The sequence below is a fragment of the Nerophis ophidion genome, linkage group LG12 (assembly GCF_033978795.1).
Source record: "Nerophis ophidion isolate RoL-2023_Sa linkage group LG12, RoL_Noph_v1.0, whole genome shotgun sequence".
NCBI lineage: Eukaryota > Metazoa > Chordata > Actinopteri > Syngnathiformes > Syngnathidae > Nerophis > Nerophis ophidion.
This window is the reverse complement of record NC_084622.1, coordinates 15625771-15645799: the sequence shown is the minus strand read 5'-3', so window position 1 is coordinate 15645799 and position 20029 is coordinate 15625771. Positions and strand designations below refer to the sequence as shown.

The 20029-nt window shown below is 39.3% G+C and overlaps 1 protein-coding gene across 5 annotated transcripts in view; it reads right to left on the bottom strand.

The window, feature by feature from the left end:
* The window catches only part of cep152 (centrosomal protein 152), a 42803-nt gene that overhangs the window by 4869 nt on the left and 17905 nt on the right, over positions 1-20029 (bottom strand). For 4 of the 5 annotated variants that reach the window (XM_061916908.1, XM_061916912.1, XM_061916911.1 and 1 more), the window contains 17 exons: positions 16185-16332; positions 16004-16095; positions 15738-15901; positions 15476-15665; positions 15292-15399; positions 15090-15220; positions 10306-10422; positions 10115-10226; positions 7736-7921; positions 7400-7660; positions 7178-7309; positions 5805-6452; positions 5669-5744; positions 5407-5574; positions 5245-5329; positions 3316-3398; positions 4-160 (listed from right to left, as the gene is read on the bottom strand). In XM_061916908.1, the coding sequence (XP_061772892.1) occupies positions 4-160; positions 3316-3398; positions 5245-5329; positions 5407-5574; positions 5669-5744; positions 5805-6452; positions 7178-7309; positions 7400-7660; positions 7736-7921; positions 10115-10226; positions 10306-10422; positions 15090-15220; positions 15292-15399; positions 15476-15665; positions 15738-15901; positions 16004-16095; positions 16185-16332 (2858 nt within the window). The remainder of the gene's footprint in view (positions 1-3; positions 161-3315; positions 3399-5244; positions 5330-5406; positions 5575-5668; positions 5745-5804; positions 6453-7177; positions 7310-7399; positions 7661-7735; positions 7922-10114; positions 10227-10305; positions 10423-15089; positions 15221-15291; positions 15400-15475; positions 15666-15737; positions 15902-16003; positions 16096-16184; positions 16333-20029) is intronic. The other variant, XM_061916909.1, reaches the window with a different exon arrangement.

The following is a 20029-nucleotide window of genomic DNA, read 5'->3' as shown; positions in this document are numbered from 1 at the left end:
TACCCTGTGGTCTTCCCGCCATCCTCCAGTAGCTCGTGCAGACAGGTCAGATAGTAGCGTCGCATCTTTCGCGCAGTGTCCTGCCTCTCCCTTTGCACCTCAGTGCGGATCATCTCTGCTGCTCGCTCACGGCTCTCTTGCAGGTAACAAAGCATGTCTCCTGCCAGACAAACACCTCTTAGATTTAAAAAACATCAAGCCACAAAACACCCTGCATTGAATGAGGACAATGATTTCACTGTGTTTTTTTTCGTTATCAATTCTTTACTTTGTGTGGTCAAAAATTAAAGATGTCCGACAATATCGGCCGATAAATGCTTTAAAAAGTATTAGTATCGGAAATTATCAGTATCAGTTTCAAAAAGTCAAATTTATGACTTTTAAAAACGCCCCTGTACGGAGTGGTACACGGACGTAGGGAGAAGTACAGAGCGCCAATAAACCTTTAAGGCACTGCCTTCGTGTTCCGGCCCAATCACATAATATCTACGGCTTTTCAAAGACACAAGTGAATGCAAAGCATACTTGGTAGGTCAACAGTCATACAGGTCACACTGAGGGTGGTCGTATAAACAACTTTAACACTGTTACAAATATGTGCCACACTTTGAACCCACACCAAAAAAAATGACAAACACATTTTGGGAGACTATCCGCACCGTAACACAACATAAACACATACCCATCCCCCCTTGCAGCACTAACTCTTCCGGGACACTACAATATACACCCCCCGTTTTGAGGCATGTTAAAAAAAATAATGCACTTTGTGACTTCAATAATAAATATGGCAGTGCAATGTTGGCATTTTTTCCCATGACTTGAGTTGATTTATTTTGTAAAACCTTGTGACATCATTTAATGCATGCCTCCAGCAGGGCATCATAACAAAATCAGGCACAATAATGTGTTAACTCCACGACTGTATATATCGGTATCGGTTGATATCGGAATCAGTAATTAAGAGTTGGACAATATCGGAATATCAGATATCGGCAAAAAAGCCATTATCGGACATCTCTATCAACAATACTATCTGGTAACCCCACACAAGTGTGCTTTTCTCTTACAGGTAGAACACCGGTTTAAAACACACATAATATATTTTGACATTTTTGTCCGTCTAATCAAGTGTTGCAGCCAGGGTTGTCCCGATACCAATATTTTGGTACCGGTACCAAAATGTAGTACGATACTTTTTGATGCTTTTCTAAATACAGTGGATCACAATTATTTTAATAAAAAATCTTAGGGTACGGTGCATTAATTATGTTTATTATTGCAATTTAGTACTTAAATAAAATAGTGAACACACTAGACAACTTATCTTTTAGTAGTAATTAAACAAACAAAGGCTCTTAATTATCTGCTGACGTATGCAGTAACATATTGTGTCATTTATCATTCTGAAGTGGAACCTTAAATGGAAGTTAAAAAAATGTTACAAGCCAGTGGAACAGCCACTCTAGGTGGAAGCCCCGCATCCTTCTCGGGTCATCTCAGTGTCTCACGAGGCCACCAAAATACAGAGCCCAACAGTTTCCAATTGACGTCTTTGCGCCAGGTGATGTTTACTGTGCAAATTTGATGATTACTTGTCCAAGAGCTGTGTGAGAGTCATACCACGGATTAGAAAAATGGGACTCATTCCTTTCCTGCTTGGCATTGAGCATCAAGGGTTGGAATTGGGGGTTAAAATCACCAAAAATTATCCCTGGGCGCGCCCACCGCTGCTGCCCAAGGTATAGCATGTTCTATATGTTATAGTTATTTGAATGACTCTTACCATAATGAGTTACGTTAACATAACAGGCACCTTCTCCGTTGGTTATTTATGCCTAACGTACACTTATTCAGCCTGTTGTTCACTATTCTTTACTTATTTAAAATTGCCTTTCAAATGTCTATTTTTGGTGTTGGGTTTTATCAAATAAATGTCCCCAAAAAATGCGACTTGTACTCGCATTTTCGGCAGGTGCGACTTATACTCCGAAAAATGCGGTAATACGGTAGTTGGACCTGCAGCGTTGAAATAGTGGCTGATGCATCTTTGTGTGTGCTTTCTATTACTTGTAAGCATGTAAACACAATTTTTTTTTGTACATTGTTGTATTAATGTGCTTTTTCTTATCTAATTTACTTTTTATTTATAATGTATTCAGAATGTTAATAAAATGTTGAACTAATCCCTGAACTAATATGTTTTTTAGTACAGAAGCTTTTAAAACTAATTAATCGAATTCGGATGATTTTCTTTTGCCATATTGCCCAGCCCTCGGATCTGATTCTTAGCTTGGAATAAACAAAAAAAAAGGGAAGCAATGATAATAAAAATAAAGCATGTTACATATTTATTTACACCAACTATACATACTATCGATAAGAGAGTACTAATAAATACCGGTATCGATAAAAAATATCAATGATGGTATTGTATCGATTCAATCTTAACGATATACAGTACAGGCCAAAATTTTGAACACACATCAATCAAAGTGTTTTCTTTATTTTCATGACTATTCACATTGTAGATTGTTACATCAAAACTATGAACACATGTGGAGTTATGTACTTGGTGAAATAACTGAAAACATGTTTTATATTCTAGTTTCTTCAAAACATCCCTCCTTTGCTCTGATTACTGCTTTGCACACTCTTGGCATTCACTCCATGAGCTTCAAGAACATCTATGAATTAAAAACTATTTCAGGTGACTTCCTCTTGAAGCTCATCGAGAGAATGCCAAGAGTGTGCAAAAAAGTAATCAGAGCAAAGGGTGGCTATTTTACAGAAACTAGAATATAAAATATGATTTCAGTTGTTTCTCCTTTTTTTGTTAAGTACATAACCCCACATGAGTTCATTCATAGTTTTGATGTTACAATCTACAATGTAAATAGTCATGAAAATAAAGAAAAACGCATTGAATGAGAAGGTGTGTCCAAACTTTTGGCCTGTACTGTGTCTGCATCGCTCCCAATGACTCACAAACTGATGGAGAAATAAAGCGGGGTTCCATTACTTACATATCTTGTATAAAACAGAATATTTTTATCGTTTGACAGTGCAAGTTATTATCCACCAAGCTTTTTGTAAGAAATGCATATAAATGTGTTGAGGGATTTGCTTTGCTAATTATTTTCCCTTATTTTCTCTGGAAATGTTCTATATTTTCAAACAAACATGTTTTTTATTAGCTTGGAAAATTGGTTCAGCGATCTCCACCAAAACCCAACCAAACAGTGCTCTGCTCCTGGCTCAAGTGAGGTAAAATGTGCCTACTCTATCACAAAGGCACCATTCATGTGTACTAACCTCTGATCTTGCCCACAGTTTTCAGGTATTGCTGCTTCATCTCCTCCAGGCTTTGCTGAAGACTTTGCTGGTAATCAGAGGCCCTAAAAATGAGAACATCCCTTCAATTTTTTGCACCTTCTGCAAACGATTCAGGTTTACTTTCACCTAGAGGCAAAGTAGTAGAGTACAGTGGTACTCTGTTAAGGAATGCCCTAGGCCGGTGTTTTTCAACCTTTTTTGAGCCAAGGCACATTTTTGCGTTGAAAAAATGCGGAGGCACACTACCAGCAGAAATCATTAGAAAACGAAACTCAGTTGACAGTAAAAAGTCGTTCTCGCAATTGTTGGATATGACTTTAAAGCATAACCAAGCATGCAACACTATAGCTCTTGTCTCAAAGTAGGTGTACTGTCACCACCTGTCACATCACACCCTGACCTTTTTGGACTTATTTGCTGTTTTCTTGTGTGTAGTGTGTTAGTAAGTTTTGCGCTCCTATTTTGGTGGCTTCTTCTCTTTATTTGGTACTTTCCTGTAGCAGTTTCATGTCTTCCTTGACCACTATTCCCCACACCTGCTTTGCTTTAGCAATCAAGAATATTTCAGTAGTTTTTATCCTACTTTGTGGGGACATTCTTGACTGTCATGTCATGTTTGGATGTACATTGTGGATGCCGTCTTTGCTCTACAGTAAGTCTTTGCTTTCGTCCAGCATTCTGTTTTTGTTTACTTTGTAGCCAGTTCAGTTTTAGTTTCGTTCTGCATAGCCTTCCCTAAGCTTCAATGCCTTTTCTTAGGGGCACTCACCTTTTATTTATTTTTGGTTTAAGCATTAGATACCTTTTTACCTTCACACTGCCTCCCGCTGTTTCTGACATCTATCTATCTATCTATCTATATATATATATATATATAGCCGTATATATATATATATGTCCATCCATCCATTTTCTAGCTCGTGTGGGGGTGCCGGAGCCTATCTCTGCTCCATTCGGGTGGAAGGCGGAGTACACCCTGGACAAGTCGCCACCTTATCACAGGGCCAACACAGAGAGACAACATTCACACTCACATTCACACACTAGGGACCATTTAGTGTTGCCAATCAACCTATCCCCAGGTGCATGTCTTTGGAGGTGGGAGGAACCCAGAGTACCAGGAGGGAACCCATGCAGTCACGGGGAAAACATGCAAACTCCACACAGAAAGAGCCCAGGATCGAATATGGTGCCAAAGAAGGTAAATGTTATTTTTCTGTCCACTATTTGGCGCATTGACCAGAGTTGCAGATTTCTTATTTATTTACATACAATAAAAACAAATAATTTGCAGGTCAAACTTTGATGATCCATCAGATGGCACAATTATGAAACCAAAAAAGTATGAGTATGGCATTAATACATCCATTGAGTGCATTACACACTCACTGATGCGTCATTTACCCATCACTAGTGTCCAATAATGTGCGTAATAAACTGTTGTATTTTATCTTTGGTGTGTTTAAAGCATTGCTTGTTTATCTCACGCCTAACATCAAATCTCCTAATACAATAAATTCTTGTAAGGACAAATTTGGCAAAATCCCTGCCTCTACACACCCCTCTTTTTTGCTCTCTCAGCTCCTTGCTGTGTTTGTCAGTGTTCAGTGAAGGTAAAAATTAGGTTAGATGGCCATTTGTCCTTTACAGTAGCCATTTCTGGTTATTTGTCATCGTATTATGCATGTTAAGCTGTTTTATACAAAGTGTTTTATGTGAACATATCTATCCATACAACGAATTATCAATGTTAATTGTCGACCAAGGTACCACTTGTATGTGAATTTTAAAATAGAATGCTACATTAACGTCTCTTATGCACAAACGACATGCAAAAAGACAACAAATATTTTTGTACGTAATTTGCCTACAACAATAAACATAATAGATAAATATAACATCACAAACCCAGCATCTTCTTTGCTTTTTTTCACACCCTCTAGTTGCAGCAGATGCTCCTTTTCGGCCTTTTGTAGTCGGCTTTCGTGCTCATCTACAATAATGAATAATGATCATCAAAGTGGAAATATATTTAAATGGATATTTGAATGACATGTATTCAAATATTACCTTCGAGTTTCTGCATGGCCGTCTTGTGTTCTCGGACTCTATGCTGTAAATGACGACAGGCTTTGTCCAAGTGCTTCCGGAGCTCCTGGTTCTTCTTTTGTAGCTCACTGGCAGTATCTGTACACTCTTTTCTGTTGCAAGTCTGCCCTTTCATCTGAGTCAATGAGTCTACATAGGGTGGAATACAAAGCAAATAAATACGGCACCATGTAGTACATAAGACAACACCTTCACATTCTGTTGCAATCGAGGCATTGCCTACTTTGCATCTCGTTCAGTTCCTTTTCATGCTGCTGTTGTAGTTCTCGTAATACACAGCTCAACTGCGCCTCACTAATCTGTGGGGTAAAGAATTATAACTATGAAGGTGAATGCGTGATGGAACATGTAAAACCTACTTTCTTCCAATCCTTCTTGGCCTGAGACACAGCTCCGTCAACAATTTCTCTACAGAAAGTTTGAATTATGTCTGTTATAGCGCTTTCTGACGCGCCGCTGCACGTGATCACTTCATTGTTCTGCTGCTTCAATGCTTCAGTTCTGAAATCCCCGAGAAGCTGTGTGTGAACCTCGCCTAGACTAGTCTGAAGTTCAGCAAGAAAATCCTCCTTTATTTGCCGCTTCTGGGTGTGTTCCTTCTCAGCCTGCTGGTATCTCCACTCATCCTCTGTGGCCCTCAGAGTCTGATGGAGCTTGGCTTCCATCTGCAGAAACAGCTCTTTCTTCCGGTGCTCAGCCTCCTCTTTGGCATTCAGCAACGCTAGCTCTAGTTTCTTGCGCTGCTCCTGCAGTCGACTTTGCAGCACCTGCTCGCTGCGCGCCTGGACTACAGAGATCTCCTGCTGTTTGTCTCTGTTCCAGGCGGCTCTAGCTCCAGCCAGTTCAGCTTTCAGCAGAGCATGTTGCTCCCTGTTCATCTGCTCCAGCTGGCGTTGGAGAGTTACCACCTCCTCTTGTAGCTCAGCGACCCTCTGTGCCCCCCAGCTCTGATCCTGTAGCTGTTCTTGTTGATTCTTGTGCGACAGCTGCTCTGCTTCCATCATAGCCTGGCACAATTCAAGAAGTATGCACCATTAGAACAAGCAGATGAATGCAGTTAAAACTATGTTTATTTTTTCCCACTCTTCAGTGAAAAACAAATACGATATGTGGACAAATCAGGAGGGTGAAAAAAGTGTCTACCAGAAAAGGAAAAATAACTTTAGCAACAACATGAGAACAATTTGACTTAATTATGGGTGTCCTGATCTGATATTGATAACGGTCTGATATCATCTAAAAAACAAATATCGGATTACATGTAAAATGTCCGACTCAAGCAGTCCTGTGGCGTGTTTACATGTGCAAAGCTCGAAAGCCAGTTATCAACTACCACATATTTCAGAGTATAAGTCGCTCCTGAGTATAAGTCGCACCTGCCGAAAATGCATAATAAAGAAGGAAAAAAATCATATATAAGTCGCACTGGAGTATAAGTCGCATTTTTTGGAGAACATTTATTTGATAAAACCCAAAACCAAGAATAAACATTTGAAAGGCAATTTAAAATAAATAAAGAATAGTGAACAACAGGCTGAATAAGTGTATGTTATATGACGCATAAATAACCAACTGAGAAGGTGCCTGGTATGTTAACGTAACATATTATGGTATGAGTCATTCTATATACAATAACATATAGAACATGCTATACTTCCCCTTTGTCACAGTATCGCTGGAAGTGGTCACTGCAGGTGTAGTGGTAGCAAATGATGAAAAAAACCTTCTTTACCTTTGGTTTTGTGTCTTGTTTCTGTTGCTCTTCCCATTTCTCCTTTTCTCTTTGAAGACAGGCTCGGAATTCTGGCAAAGAAGTCAAATCCTCAATCCAGCGTTCATAAGCCCTGGCCACAGCAGCTTCAACCTTTGACAATCACATGACCTCATTATTCATAATGTAAACACGTGTGTATTTGTAAGTATGCCCTGACTTTTTTTCAGCCCTTTTATTTACCTTATTGGAAAGATTGTCCAGATGTTGGTTCTGGGTGTCTTTCTGGACTTGATTTCTGGCTTCATCCACAGCTTGCTGTTTGACTTTGTCAGCTTCCAATTGTAGCTGCAGTCTTTGGGCAGCGAGCCTGGAGTTCAACTCCTCAATAGTAATCGTCAAACAGTCTGCCTCAATCCTGTCGGTCTGACATATAACCTCTGAAGTCACAGCGCGTTTTACACATGTAGCCTCCTCAAGCCTCAGAGTCCACATTCTTTCCACCTGCACATATTTAGAAGATAAGTAATTATTATCATTTCGCAAAAAATAGACAATAGTAATTTGTGGGGACAATACCTGCTGGCGCTCTTCTTCCCAGGCAACTTTGGCTAAGGCAACGTGAGAAGTCACCATTTGCTGGATCTCAACCTCTTTCTCTTTGGACCACACACACTTGAGCAGAGCTATGGATGCCTGATGCTGAGCCTCGAGCTCAGCCCTCTCTTTCTCCACCTCTTTGATTATCTCTTCCCTTTGGTTTTTCTAAACAATGAGAGAAATGTAATATACGACTACAGGCTAACCAAATCAGACCCATTTTGAGAATAATCATTTGGATTTATATTTACGCTAAGATAGATATGCTATACATGACTCATGATAACGGTAATAGTTCAATATGGCGATGCTGCGATCAGGATAAAAGCTTTCATCTGTTTTGCCGTGCAGAATGATTTCTGGAACACCAGGTAGTTTGACAAACGTGACAAACTGATAATCTTTGGGATCACTCGAAAAATCTTTTTTTTTTTTTTAAACATTTTGGATGCCGTATTCGCCCAACTGTTTCATTCGAACACTGAAGAAGAAGAATTTGAGGGATTCGTGGATGAGGAATAACTCAATAAAGTGAGCTTTACATATTTATTTTGTGTGTTGTGTTGTGTGACATTATCGTTTGAGCAACGTTGAGTTATTGATATATTATTGCTTTGCACTATTTCGAGTGTTACTATATTGTGATTGCACTAACCTTTGATTTACCGTAACAGTATCAGACTGTTTTTTACGTGTTTATTGACTCGGAGTAAATAATAAAACCGCTGTTTATTCATTTTGGGAGTGAACGGAGTTGTCAGAACGCTGTTTTGAAATCTATTAATAAAGTTTGACTGACCTATCTGACTGTTTTGTTGACATTCCCTTTAGCGCAGCTCCATCTAAAGCATGGGTGTCAAACTCTGGCCCGCGGGAATTTGGCCCGCCGTGTAAATTCATTTGGCCCTTTAGGCAATATCAAATTAACATTAGAGCTGGCCCGCCGCTGTAACACCGCATTCACCACTAATACTCATACTCGTCAACCCTCCCGATTTTCCCGGGAGACTCCCGAAGTTCAGTGCCCCTCCCGAATTTCTCCCGATTTCCACCTGGACAATAATATTGGGGGCGGGCCGTAAAAGCACTGCCTTTGGCGTTCTCTACATGTCGCCACGTCCACTTTTCCTCCATACAAACAACGTACCGGCCCACTCACATAATAAATGCGGCTCATACACACACACAAGTGTATGCAAGGCATACTTGGTCAACAGCCATACATGTCACACTCAGGGTGGCCGTATAAACAACTTTAACACTGTCACAAATATACGCCACACAGTGAACCCACAGCAAACAAGAATGACAAACACATTTCGGGAGAACATCCGCACCGTAACACAACATAAACACAACCGAACAAATACCCAGAACCCCTTGCATCACTAACTCTTCCGGGACGCTACAATATACACTCCCGCTACCACTAAACCCCGCCCCAACTCAAACCCGCTGCCGAAAAGAGGCATTCAATTTGTATTTTTATTTTATTTGATATGCCATTGATATTTTTTAATTATTATTATTTTAAAATCGATTTTGCATGTCACTATAAAGTTATATAAGCCTTGCTTGGTCAATATTCAATGCAAAACTTGTTTGGGTCCCTATTAAAGGATTAATTTGTTCAACCTCGGCCCGCGGCTTCGTTCAGTTTTAAATTTTGGCCCGCTCTATATTTGAGTTTGACCCCCCTGTTCTAAAGGATGCATAACGTAACCCCAGCCTCTACTGTGGCATCTATTCTATGCGCCTTATAATGCGGTGCGCCTTATATATGAACAAAATATTAAAATAGGCCATTCATTGAAGGTGCGCCTTATAATCCTGTGCGCCTTACAGTGCGGAAAATACGGTATTGTCTGTTCCTTGTCCTGCCAACACACCTGTTTCTCACGGTTAATTAGTTCCATTTAGTGCCACCTTGTTCCCAAAGTGTACGGTTGCCTTCTCGTTTACAGCTAGACCTGGGTTACAACTCTTCTGCCCAGTTACCAATTAAACAACCTTTTGTTTGCACAAAGCTAGCCTTTTCTGCATTCTGGAATCACACTTAAAGCCAATTGCTTGGATTGTGTTGTGTGGTGAATGGGAAAGTGTGTCCAAACTATTGGCCTGCACTGTAATTTCAAAGAGATTGCTTTAATTTAGGTGAATTAGTGCAATGGCTATACCGCAACATCCTGGAGGGACTGAATCTTACAGGATATTGATGTAGCATGTCATTTTTCAAATACTCTAATCCCAGACAGCATAATATCGAACTAATTCAGATGTTTCTAATAAACGGCATTAGAAACTGATCTTGTGTTGGTCCTCATTAGATTGTGCATGTATAGCTAGCACATATTTTACCTCAAGTTGCTCTCTGCTGCTGACGCTCTCTAGCATATCTTTCTCCTTGCAGACAGAGATGTATTGTTCTTGTACACTCACCATCTTATCATTGGTCTCAGACAGCTGTGTGCTGGACAAGAAGTAAAAGCTGCATGACTTGCAGGTTCCCATAGTGGTCAAACTATTAAATTAACATAATATGCACCTACTTGAGTCGTTGGATATGTTGCTCATGTTGTGTGGTCAGTTGTTCAATCAGAGATTTGTGCTCCTTTCGAATCTGGTCTACAGCGTCGTCCCTTCGCTGCTGGTAAAGCCGCTCAGCTCTCCATAAAGAAAAACAGAGCAGACTCAATTTAAGATCTTGAATAGATTTTATTTTACATCTTGTCAGCTGTTTAAAATTGGTGTCGTAGATAGCAAGTTATGTATGAAGTGTTGGGCAGCCGAAGCAACTCTTGTTCATATATTGTGGGAATGTCAGAGAATAAAAGAGTTATGGTTAAATACAACAAAAGAAGCAACCACATTCCTTAATATAAACATCCCAATAACACTGCAAACTTATATTCTTGGGGATCTCCATAAATTTAGTAACGTGTCAACAAAGAGTAAAAATGCATTTCTTTCAATATACATAATAACACAAAGGGTAATATTAAAAAAATGGATAGATGTAAATAGTCCAACACATTCTGACTGGTATACACAAGCTATGGAGATGAGATCAATAGAAAAAACTGCATTTAGTTTAGATAATGAGTCATAACTAATAAATGAACCAAAAATATGACGTATTTTATCTTTGTGGAAAATATTAGACACAGTGTGTTGTCAAACTTATGAGATGCGATGCAAGTGTAAGCCACTGTGACACTATTGTTCATTTTTTTGTATTTTATATATGTCTGTAATGATAATGTCAATGAAGGATTTTTAATCACCGCTATGTTGAAATTGTTACCAATATTGATACTGTTGTTGATAATATTCATTTTTGTTTCACTAGTTTTGGATTGTTCTGTGTAATGTTGGTCTGTCCTCTCAATTGCTCTGTTTATTGCTTTTCTGAATGTTGCTGGGTCTGGTTTGGTTTTGGAATTGTATTGCATTATTATGGTGTTGTTGTGTATTGTTTTGTTGGATTGATTAATAAATAAAAAAAAACCAACTAAATAAATAAATTAAAATAAAATAAAATAAATAAAAAACAGAGCGTTAATGAAAAATAGAAATGCGTGAAATGTGTCCTGTACAATAATTCTGATTGGATTTGGCGCTATATGTTAACAGTACTTTGTAGTATGTACAGTAGATAACATCGTACCTCTGCTTCTTAAAATGTAAGGATTAGAGCCAACATAGCGATACTGATATACATTTTTCTATCAGTGTGCAGCGGCAAGCTTATTTATGAAAATTTTCAAGCTTCATTTTAATACGGTAATCTACTGAGAAGTGGCCGGACACTTAAGTGTATTTACAGATGACTGTACTGCACATTTAGCGGGACTTTGAGCTGATGAGTCAAAATATCCAAGTCCGTTGAGAAAAATATACAAGTGAAGTGAAGTGAATTATATTTATATAGCGCTTTTCTCTAGTGACTCAAAGTGCTTTTGCATAACGAAACCCAATAACTAAGTTACATTTAAACCAGTGTGGGTGGCACCGGGAGCAGGTGGGTAAAGTGTCTTGCCCGAGGACACAACAGCAGTGACTAGGATGGCGGAAGCGGGGATCGAACCTGGAACCCTCAAGTTGCTGGCATGGCCACTCTAAAAACCAAGCTATACCGCCCCAAGCTGGTGAGTAAAAATGTATTAATGAACACCCAAAAAAATGGTGAAAAGCTGAAGAAATTCAAATAATAAGATAAAAAACAGTCACGGTGGGTACAACTGTTGGAGAATCATACTGCACAGACAAGCCGGAAGACCAATTCAGCTCACAACAGCAACAAAAACTAGCTGCCTTGTTGCTTAAAGGGAAACTTCACTTTTTTAAAATACATATATAATTTGACATCATATACAATCCATATGTGAGACTAGAGCACACATCTATCCCTTTTTTGGGAATTCTAAATCTTTAAAAACTGCTAATACCATGAATTGATTAACGTGGACCCCGACTTAAACAAGTACAATACGGAATATGTACTGTACTGTGCAATGCACTAATAAAAGTTTAAATCAATCAATCGATAGTATGAGGCGGATAACAATGTAGGTAAAAAGATTCATATATTCTACCTAAAAAGTGCTCTGAAAAACCAACCAAAACCACCAGAAATGCTCTGTTTGTATACTGTGACCTGCGTATTAACAAAGTGCAGTAACATTGTTATTGTGAGAGCTAACACAAAGGAACTTGAGCTGCTTCTGTTGCTGCTGTTTGGAAAAGCTGACGCACGATGATAAACGTCAATCACACACGCACGCACAAACTTTGCCTGTCCTTGCTTTTATATTGACAAAAGTTTAATACTTATTATGGTCACAGCGAAATGAACAGCATAGTTACAGTATAATCAGGCCTGTCAAAACCGGGTAAGCAAACGAGGCATTTGCCTAGGGGCCCCCGCTGAAAGGGGGCCCCTGACAATGACTAGTCATACCGTAAATTCAAATTTACGAAACAACAACTTTGTGACACTAGTACCGCGAATTACAGTCACAATATATTGAAATCCCCCTTGAGGAGCTCCTTCTAGCAACCACAAGCCTCATTTGCACAACAAAACTGACAATGACACGGATTGCGCGTCGAAATACGGGTCAAAAATAAATGTTTGTAAGCAAGGTGTATACCGAGGTGCGAATGTACCGCCACACCTTGAAAATAGGGTTTTGTTTTACTTGAAAATTAAAGAAATGGATGGATTATATTTTGTAGTGCCCAGAAAAAAAATCACAGAAAGTCTGATGCTATTTTGAACTTTTATGACCATTCTTATGACAAAAAATGGCACAAATCCAAAAGGTTTTACCTCCCGTGCACACACTTTCATCTGCGTGAGTTGGCACTTCCCCAACAACACTTCCTCATTCTCCGCCAGTCAACTTTCAGGCACGGTCGGTGTGTTTTCAAAAAACTGACATCAAATCCAAATCACGCGTACATAAAACAGAAACACCAGCTGGTCATTACGGTATTAATTGATGTATAAAGCCTATTATTAGTGCATTATTCACAAGAGATGTACCGAAAACTCGACCACCAAAAAGAAGACTTCGATTACCGAAAACCGCGCTGCCAAAACTGGACGTAAACAAAACGCACACCACTGTCCGGAGCGTTGTCAGCATTTCTGTGATGTGGATGTAATTTTAATATATCGCAGATATACCCGCGGACAGTAATCTACAAATTGTGCAAATATTGATTACTATTGAATTATGCTGCATGACTTACAGGTTCCCAGAGTGGTCAAACTATAAAAATGAGAAATGTCCAATAATGGCTTTTTTGCCGATATCCGATATTGTCCAACTCTTAATTACCGATTCAGATATCGACCGATACATACAGTTGTGGAATTAACACATTATTATTAAACAATGTAACAAGGTTTTCCAAAATAAATCAACTCAAGTTATGGAAAAAAAAAAGCCAACTTGGCACTGCCATATTTATTATTGAAGTCACAAAGTGCATTATTTTTTTTTAACATGCCTCAAAACAGCAGCTTGGAATTTGGGACATGCTCTCCCTGAGAATGAATGAGGAGTTTGAGTTGGGGTGGGCGTGGGGGTTAATAGAGGGTAGCCGGGGGGTGTATTTGTAGCATCCCGGAAGAGTTAGTGCTGCAAGGGTTCTGGGTATTTGTTCTGTTGTGTTACCGTGCGAATGTTCTACCGAAATGTGTTTGTCATTCTTGTTTGGTGTGGGTTCGCAGTGTGGGGCATATTTGTAACAGTGTTAAAGTTGTTTATACGGCCACCCTCAGTGTGACCAAGTATGGCTTGCATTCACTAGCGTGTGTGAAAAACCATAGATATGTGATTGGACCGGCAAGCAAACGCAGTGCCTTTAAAGTTTATTGGCGCTCTGTACTTCTCCCTACGCCCGTGTACCACTCCGTGCAGCGGCGTTTTTAAAAAGTAATACATTTTATTTTTTAAAAACACATACCGATAATTTCCGATATTACATTTCATATCGGCGGTTGGATATTATCGATAATATGGGCAGTCCGATATTATCGGACATCTCTAATAAAAAAAACATAATGTCCACCGACTTGAGTTGTTGGATATGTTGAAAAACAGCAGAGAAAGTCCAACTTTTTAAGGGCCGCCGGAATTTCGATTCGTATGTCTTGTACATGTTAAGAATTTACAATAAAGTTGAAACTTGGAGCAACAGCGTGAGGCAAGTGTGACATCGTGCTCGATGCAGCTTGCGTCTTGTCGGGGACATCGAGGGACAGAAGCAAAAAGTCTGTAAACACAAGTACATTCTATAATAACACCAGAAGATTTGTTGGTAAATTGCTAGATATTTTACTTGTTATTATTTTAAAAAGGCATTAAACGTCTCGAAACACTTGAAAATCTAAATAAAGCACATTGTACAAAAAGCAGCTACAATTAAGAATATGGCAAACAAAATAAAAATACATGTTAGTACTAATAACAGACTTGTTTTTAAAATGTATGCATACATTTTTCAGCAAATTATGCAAATTACTTGATGACATCATAGGGCCCACGTCTATAACCAAACCCCTGACCACGTTCTCACTGCCAAAAGTATCTTGTCAGTCGAGGGGAAACCATGTGCACCATATACAGTACATGTAATTTAATATTATTATCATCATCATCATCATTCTCTACAAGGACACCTTTTTGACTGTCCTGGATACCGCGGACAAGCTTGTAGATACTCTGAAAGACTCAGTGACTTTTTGTGTAAAACCAACTTTCCAACCACCACAGATAGATTGCAGTCCTGAGGGAAACAGATTTGTATTTTTGTGACTTACCGCTCAGCAGTCTCCTGCTTTTCCTTGTCCAACTCCTGAATCATCTGCTTCATCTTGACGCAGAGTTCCGAGTAGGCAGATTTGACTTTCTCTTCACTCTGCTTCAGCTCTATAGTTTTCTTCTGCAGCGCCTAGAGTTGGAAGCCGACAAACTTATTTTGACTCAGACAATATAGCCATTTCAAATGTGTTGATAACCAACCTCTACTTGGTCCTGCAAGCGCTGTTTGTCTTCCGTGAGTTGAACCAAGTCATTCTGATCCTTTTCAGCCAGGTTTGTAGGTTTGATCTGGCTGGACTCTCTAACCTGCTGACATAAATGTTTAACTGGAACTTGAATGCGTACATTTTAAAGCTATGTTCAAGGTTTTATTAAAAGTCCTCACCGATCTGAGCTTTGCTTCGTGTAATTGAGTCTGCAGCTCTTCCACTCGGACCCGAGATTGTTGCAATTCCTCTTGCAGTTGACTGATTTTCTGACCCTTCGCCTGTAAAACGACCAAGCAGTGTTGCATCTCCTCTCGCATAGTTTCATACTTGGGCAGGTTGGAGTCTGAGAAGTTAGCCGTAACTATGCTGATAATGCAGAAGGGAAATTGAGCATTATTGAGAGTGTATTACTTTTAAAGAGACTTGGAGAAGTTATACCTGTGAAGACTTCCATTTTTCTGCTTGGTTTTCTTAAGGCCTAAAGCCAAACAGGAGTCAGAAAGTTGGTTCTCACTGTCATCTGTCAGCTCTAATGGAATAACTCCATGTTTAAAAGCCGATTCATATAGAGTAATCTGTTCCTTCATGCTAGCCAAATCCTCCTTAAGGATAAAAATCAAACGTGAAACATTAAAACATGTACAAGTGCTTATTGTTTGCGATACAAATACTTAGCTGTCATATTTGAGATGAAAAAAGCAAACCTGCAAGACTCTGTTAATTTCTTCACTTTGAACCTTGGCGGCATGAGCCTGCTGTAATTTGATCTGTATTTCACTCAAGGCATGCACAGGACCTGGATAAGACAAGCGCAACAGAGGAAAATATACTCATCGAAACTGTTCAATCACAGGGTGTTGTGATTTATACAATATAGTTGCTCACTATTCTGCAGCAGCTTGGCAGATTGCTGCTGGCTCTCCTCAAGTTGCTGAGTGAGAGCATTGACTATTCTCGCTCGCTCGAGTTGCTCGTCTTCTCGTTGGCGCTCCAACTGCTTCACCTGGTCACGTAACTGGTGATTACTACCCACCTGAAAGTGTATGATGACAAGTAAAATAAATTAAACAGCCATCCATCCATCCTGTTTTTTTTTTTTAATACGAGTAGGTGTCAGAGCCTCTTATGATAAACAGTGACAGCAGTAAATCCATCTTTGTGGTGATTTTAATCAACTGCATAATTATAGTAAGCAAAAATATTTGGTAAAACCAGAGCTCAGAAAAAATACCCCAAAAGAATAAAATAATTGGGAGACACTACTTTATCTAAAGCAGTCTTTTTCAACCTCTGTGCCGCGCACAGTAGTGTGCCGTGAGATACAGTGTGGTGTGCCTTGGGAGATTATCTAATTTCACCTATTTGGGGTAAAAAAAATTTTTTGCAAACCAGTAGTTATAGTCTGCAAATGATGTGTTGTTGTTGAGTAATAAAATTAGTTTTATACTTGTGTTAATGACACAGCTTTGCATCAGTAGATATTCTAGTTTCAAGCATGTTTTACTCAATATGCCATAAAATCTCAGCTATAAGCTGTAATATCTTACTGAGATCATTTAGGACCAAAACCCTTAAAACAAGTAAAACAGAAACATAAAATCTGCTTAGTGAGAAGAATGATCTTATCAGACAGAAAATAGGCAAATATCACCCTTATTTGAGATATGTAATCTTACTTAGATTTCACTTTTTGCAGTGTGGTTACACTTACTTTCATGTGTAACTTTAACCCCTGATCTTGTCTTTCAGGTGTTTCTACCTTTTTGGAAATATTGTCCCAGGCTAGTTCTCTTTTCTCGGCCATAGCCAGAAACCTGATTCTTCAGCCTCTTTCCTAGTTTTGTCAAGGCTTTTCCCCCTCTATGCCTGCTGCTTGGAGTGCCTGGATTGCTGATCTCTCTGCAAATCCATGGCATTCCTTAGCCAGCTACAACTATTTGAGGCGCTTCCCGTTGTATTCCACTGTCATGACTTCTTCCTCAGGGATGGGGAGTTCTACGAGAAAGACCACAATGTCTGGTCGTAGCAATCTCTATCGGAAAAAACAGCCAAAGTCCACCAACATCTGCTACTCTTTTACGGGAGTGAAGATGTAGTTCTTTTTCCTGTCTGAGGGACAGCAGGTGCTACCAGGCCTGACACAACCCTTCAGGGCTTCCTGCTTTGTGGTTGCTTGTGTAGGTTTTGGTGATACGCTGCATGCACCTCTCAAGGACCTCAGCCAGCTTGAAGAGGACTTGCCTCTCTGCAACCCAAGAGAATGATCTGTAGGTTTGCTTTGCCACGGCCGCACAGGGGAAAGCTAACCTCGTCTCCCAACCACTACGTCAGGTTCCGAGGGCATGGAAGGGTATCTGTCGTAGGTTGTCCTCAGCAGAAAACTAAGCTTTGAATGTGGTGTTTCTTCTAATCACTTTCTTCTAACGTGATATGCCTGTTAATGGTAACGCCCAACCACATCCGAGTCCTTGGGTTGAATTTGGACACTGCTTTGATGTAAAAAAACATATATATATTTTTTTTTTCACTCTAGCTCCACTCTTGAGACCTCTACTACCATGGCTCTCTGCCGCTTCTTGTTGGTTATGTAACAGAACTGACGTTGTGTTCCTCAGCCTAGTCCATCACGGCCAAACTGGTTCAGTTGCATCACTTCATGGTCTTACAAGTTGGAAATGACGCGTTGTACTTCATCTTAGGCTCCCCATTTCCATCCAATGCGGATGGCGACCTCTGCACTCTTAATGAGATCAGATGATTCTTTCAGTTCCAGCACCAGTCATGTCTTCTTTTGCTTTTACCAAAATCAGACAGGTTTAATGGTAGCTGCAGCACATTAAGACCATACAGACTTGAATCCATAAAGCACCGAGGCAGGCTTAGTTACTTTACCAACATATGTGTTGGTAAAGTGTGTGTGGTAACGCCACAATTTGTGCTTTCCAACAGCATTATCACAAACATGAGCACAAACATGCAAACAAATGCGTGCAGCAGTGCAATCGCTCCCCCAATTACTTTACATGTCATCACCTAACTTTGGCGGAGATGCACTACACTGTAAAAACTAAAATCTAAGTAAGATGAAGTATCTCAAATAAGGGTGATATTTGATTATTTTCTGTCTGATAAGATAATTCTTCTCACTAAACAGATTTTATGTTAGAGTGTTTTACTTGTTTTAAGTGTTTTGGTTCTAAATGATCTCAGTAAGGTATTACAGCTTGTTGCTGAGATTTGATGACCTATATTGAGTAAAATATGCTTGAAACTAGAATGTCAAGTGTTGCAAAGCTGTGTCATCAACACTCAGAAGTATAAATCCACTTTTTTAAAGTAATAATTTCTTACTTCAAGCATGAAAAAAAAAATCGTGATGGCAAGCGCATATCGTTAAGTCAAGGTGACGGCACTAGCATTTACTTCATTTAAGAATATTTTTCAAAATAACGTTTTTAGCATTCAATCAGACATTATTGCGAAGTTTTGTATTAGTGTGCCTAAAAATAGATATACCGGCTCCCAGACACATATTTTTTTTCTCTAAATGTGGCCCCTGAGTCTAAATAATTGCCCAGCCCGGACCTATATTGAGTAAAACATGCTTGAAACTGGAATATCAAGTGTTGCAAAGCTGTGTCATCAACACTCGCAAGTATAAAACTGCTTTTTTAAAGTAATAATTTCTTACTTCAAGCATGAAAAAAAAAAATTGTGATGCCAAGCGCATATCGTTATGTCAAGGTAATGGCACTAGCATTTACTTCATTTAAGAATATTTTTCAACATATTGAGCAAAAAGGTCTCTTTTTTTTTCTACCAAGACAAGAGCACTTGTTATTAGGGAGAATATACTTCTTTTAAGGTATTTTTGGGTTCATTGAGGTTAGCTAATTTTGCTTGTTTTGGAAAGTCTTGACAAGCTGAATTTTCTTGTTTCATTGGCAGATAATTTTGCATAGTTCAAGTAATATACCTCTTGTTTTTATATTTTTTTTCTTCTTTTTGAACACTGACTTTTTGCAGTGTAGACCTGGTGGATTTTTTTATGCTGTCTTCCAAAATCAGATAAATTCCGATCTCACAAATTCTGTACTAAACTAGGGCTGGGCGATATATCGATATACTCGGTATATCGCGCGTTTGTCTCTGTGCGATATAGAAAATGACTATGTAGTGATATCCAAGTATACGTTGTCACACAGTTGCTTTTAGCTGCGGTAATTACACTGCATGCGTTTCCCACTCTTTCTTGTCTCTGTGAGAAGCAGAGACATAAAACAAGCGCACCTTCTTACATACGTCACATGCTGTCAGGCGTGCAACGTCACACGCCCTCCCCGAGCAGAGAGGTAGCTACAATGAGTAACATTAGCTGTGGTGCTAACGGTGCGTTGCGAGTGGTAATACGAGAGAGAAGGTGCGAATCTTGGAACAAATGGAGGAAGAATTAATTACCAACAAAAACAGCATTTGGTGCATCGTCTGGCGGTTGTTTGGCTTCAAGCAGGAATATGTTGAACAGTTATGCGGCAAAAGCATTGCTACAAAAAGTAGCACCTATTGCTAATTTGAAGCATCATTTGAAAAGTTAATTGCTAGAGAATGAAGAGTGCTTGAAACTGCATGTCAACATCTCTGTTCGGTTCCACACACACAAAATGCAGAGGCAACAATTTCCACATTTACACCGTATGAAAAAAAAAAATCAACGACAGAAGGAGATAACG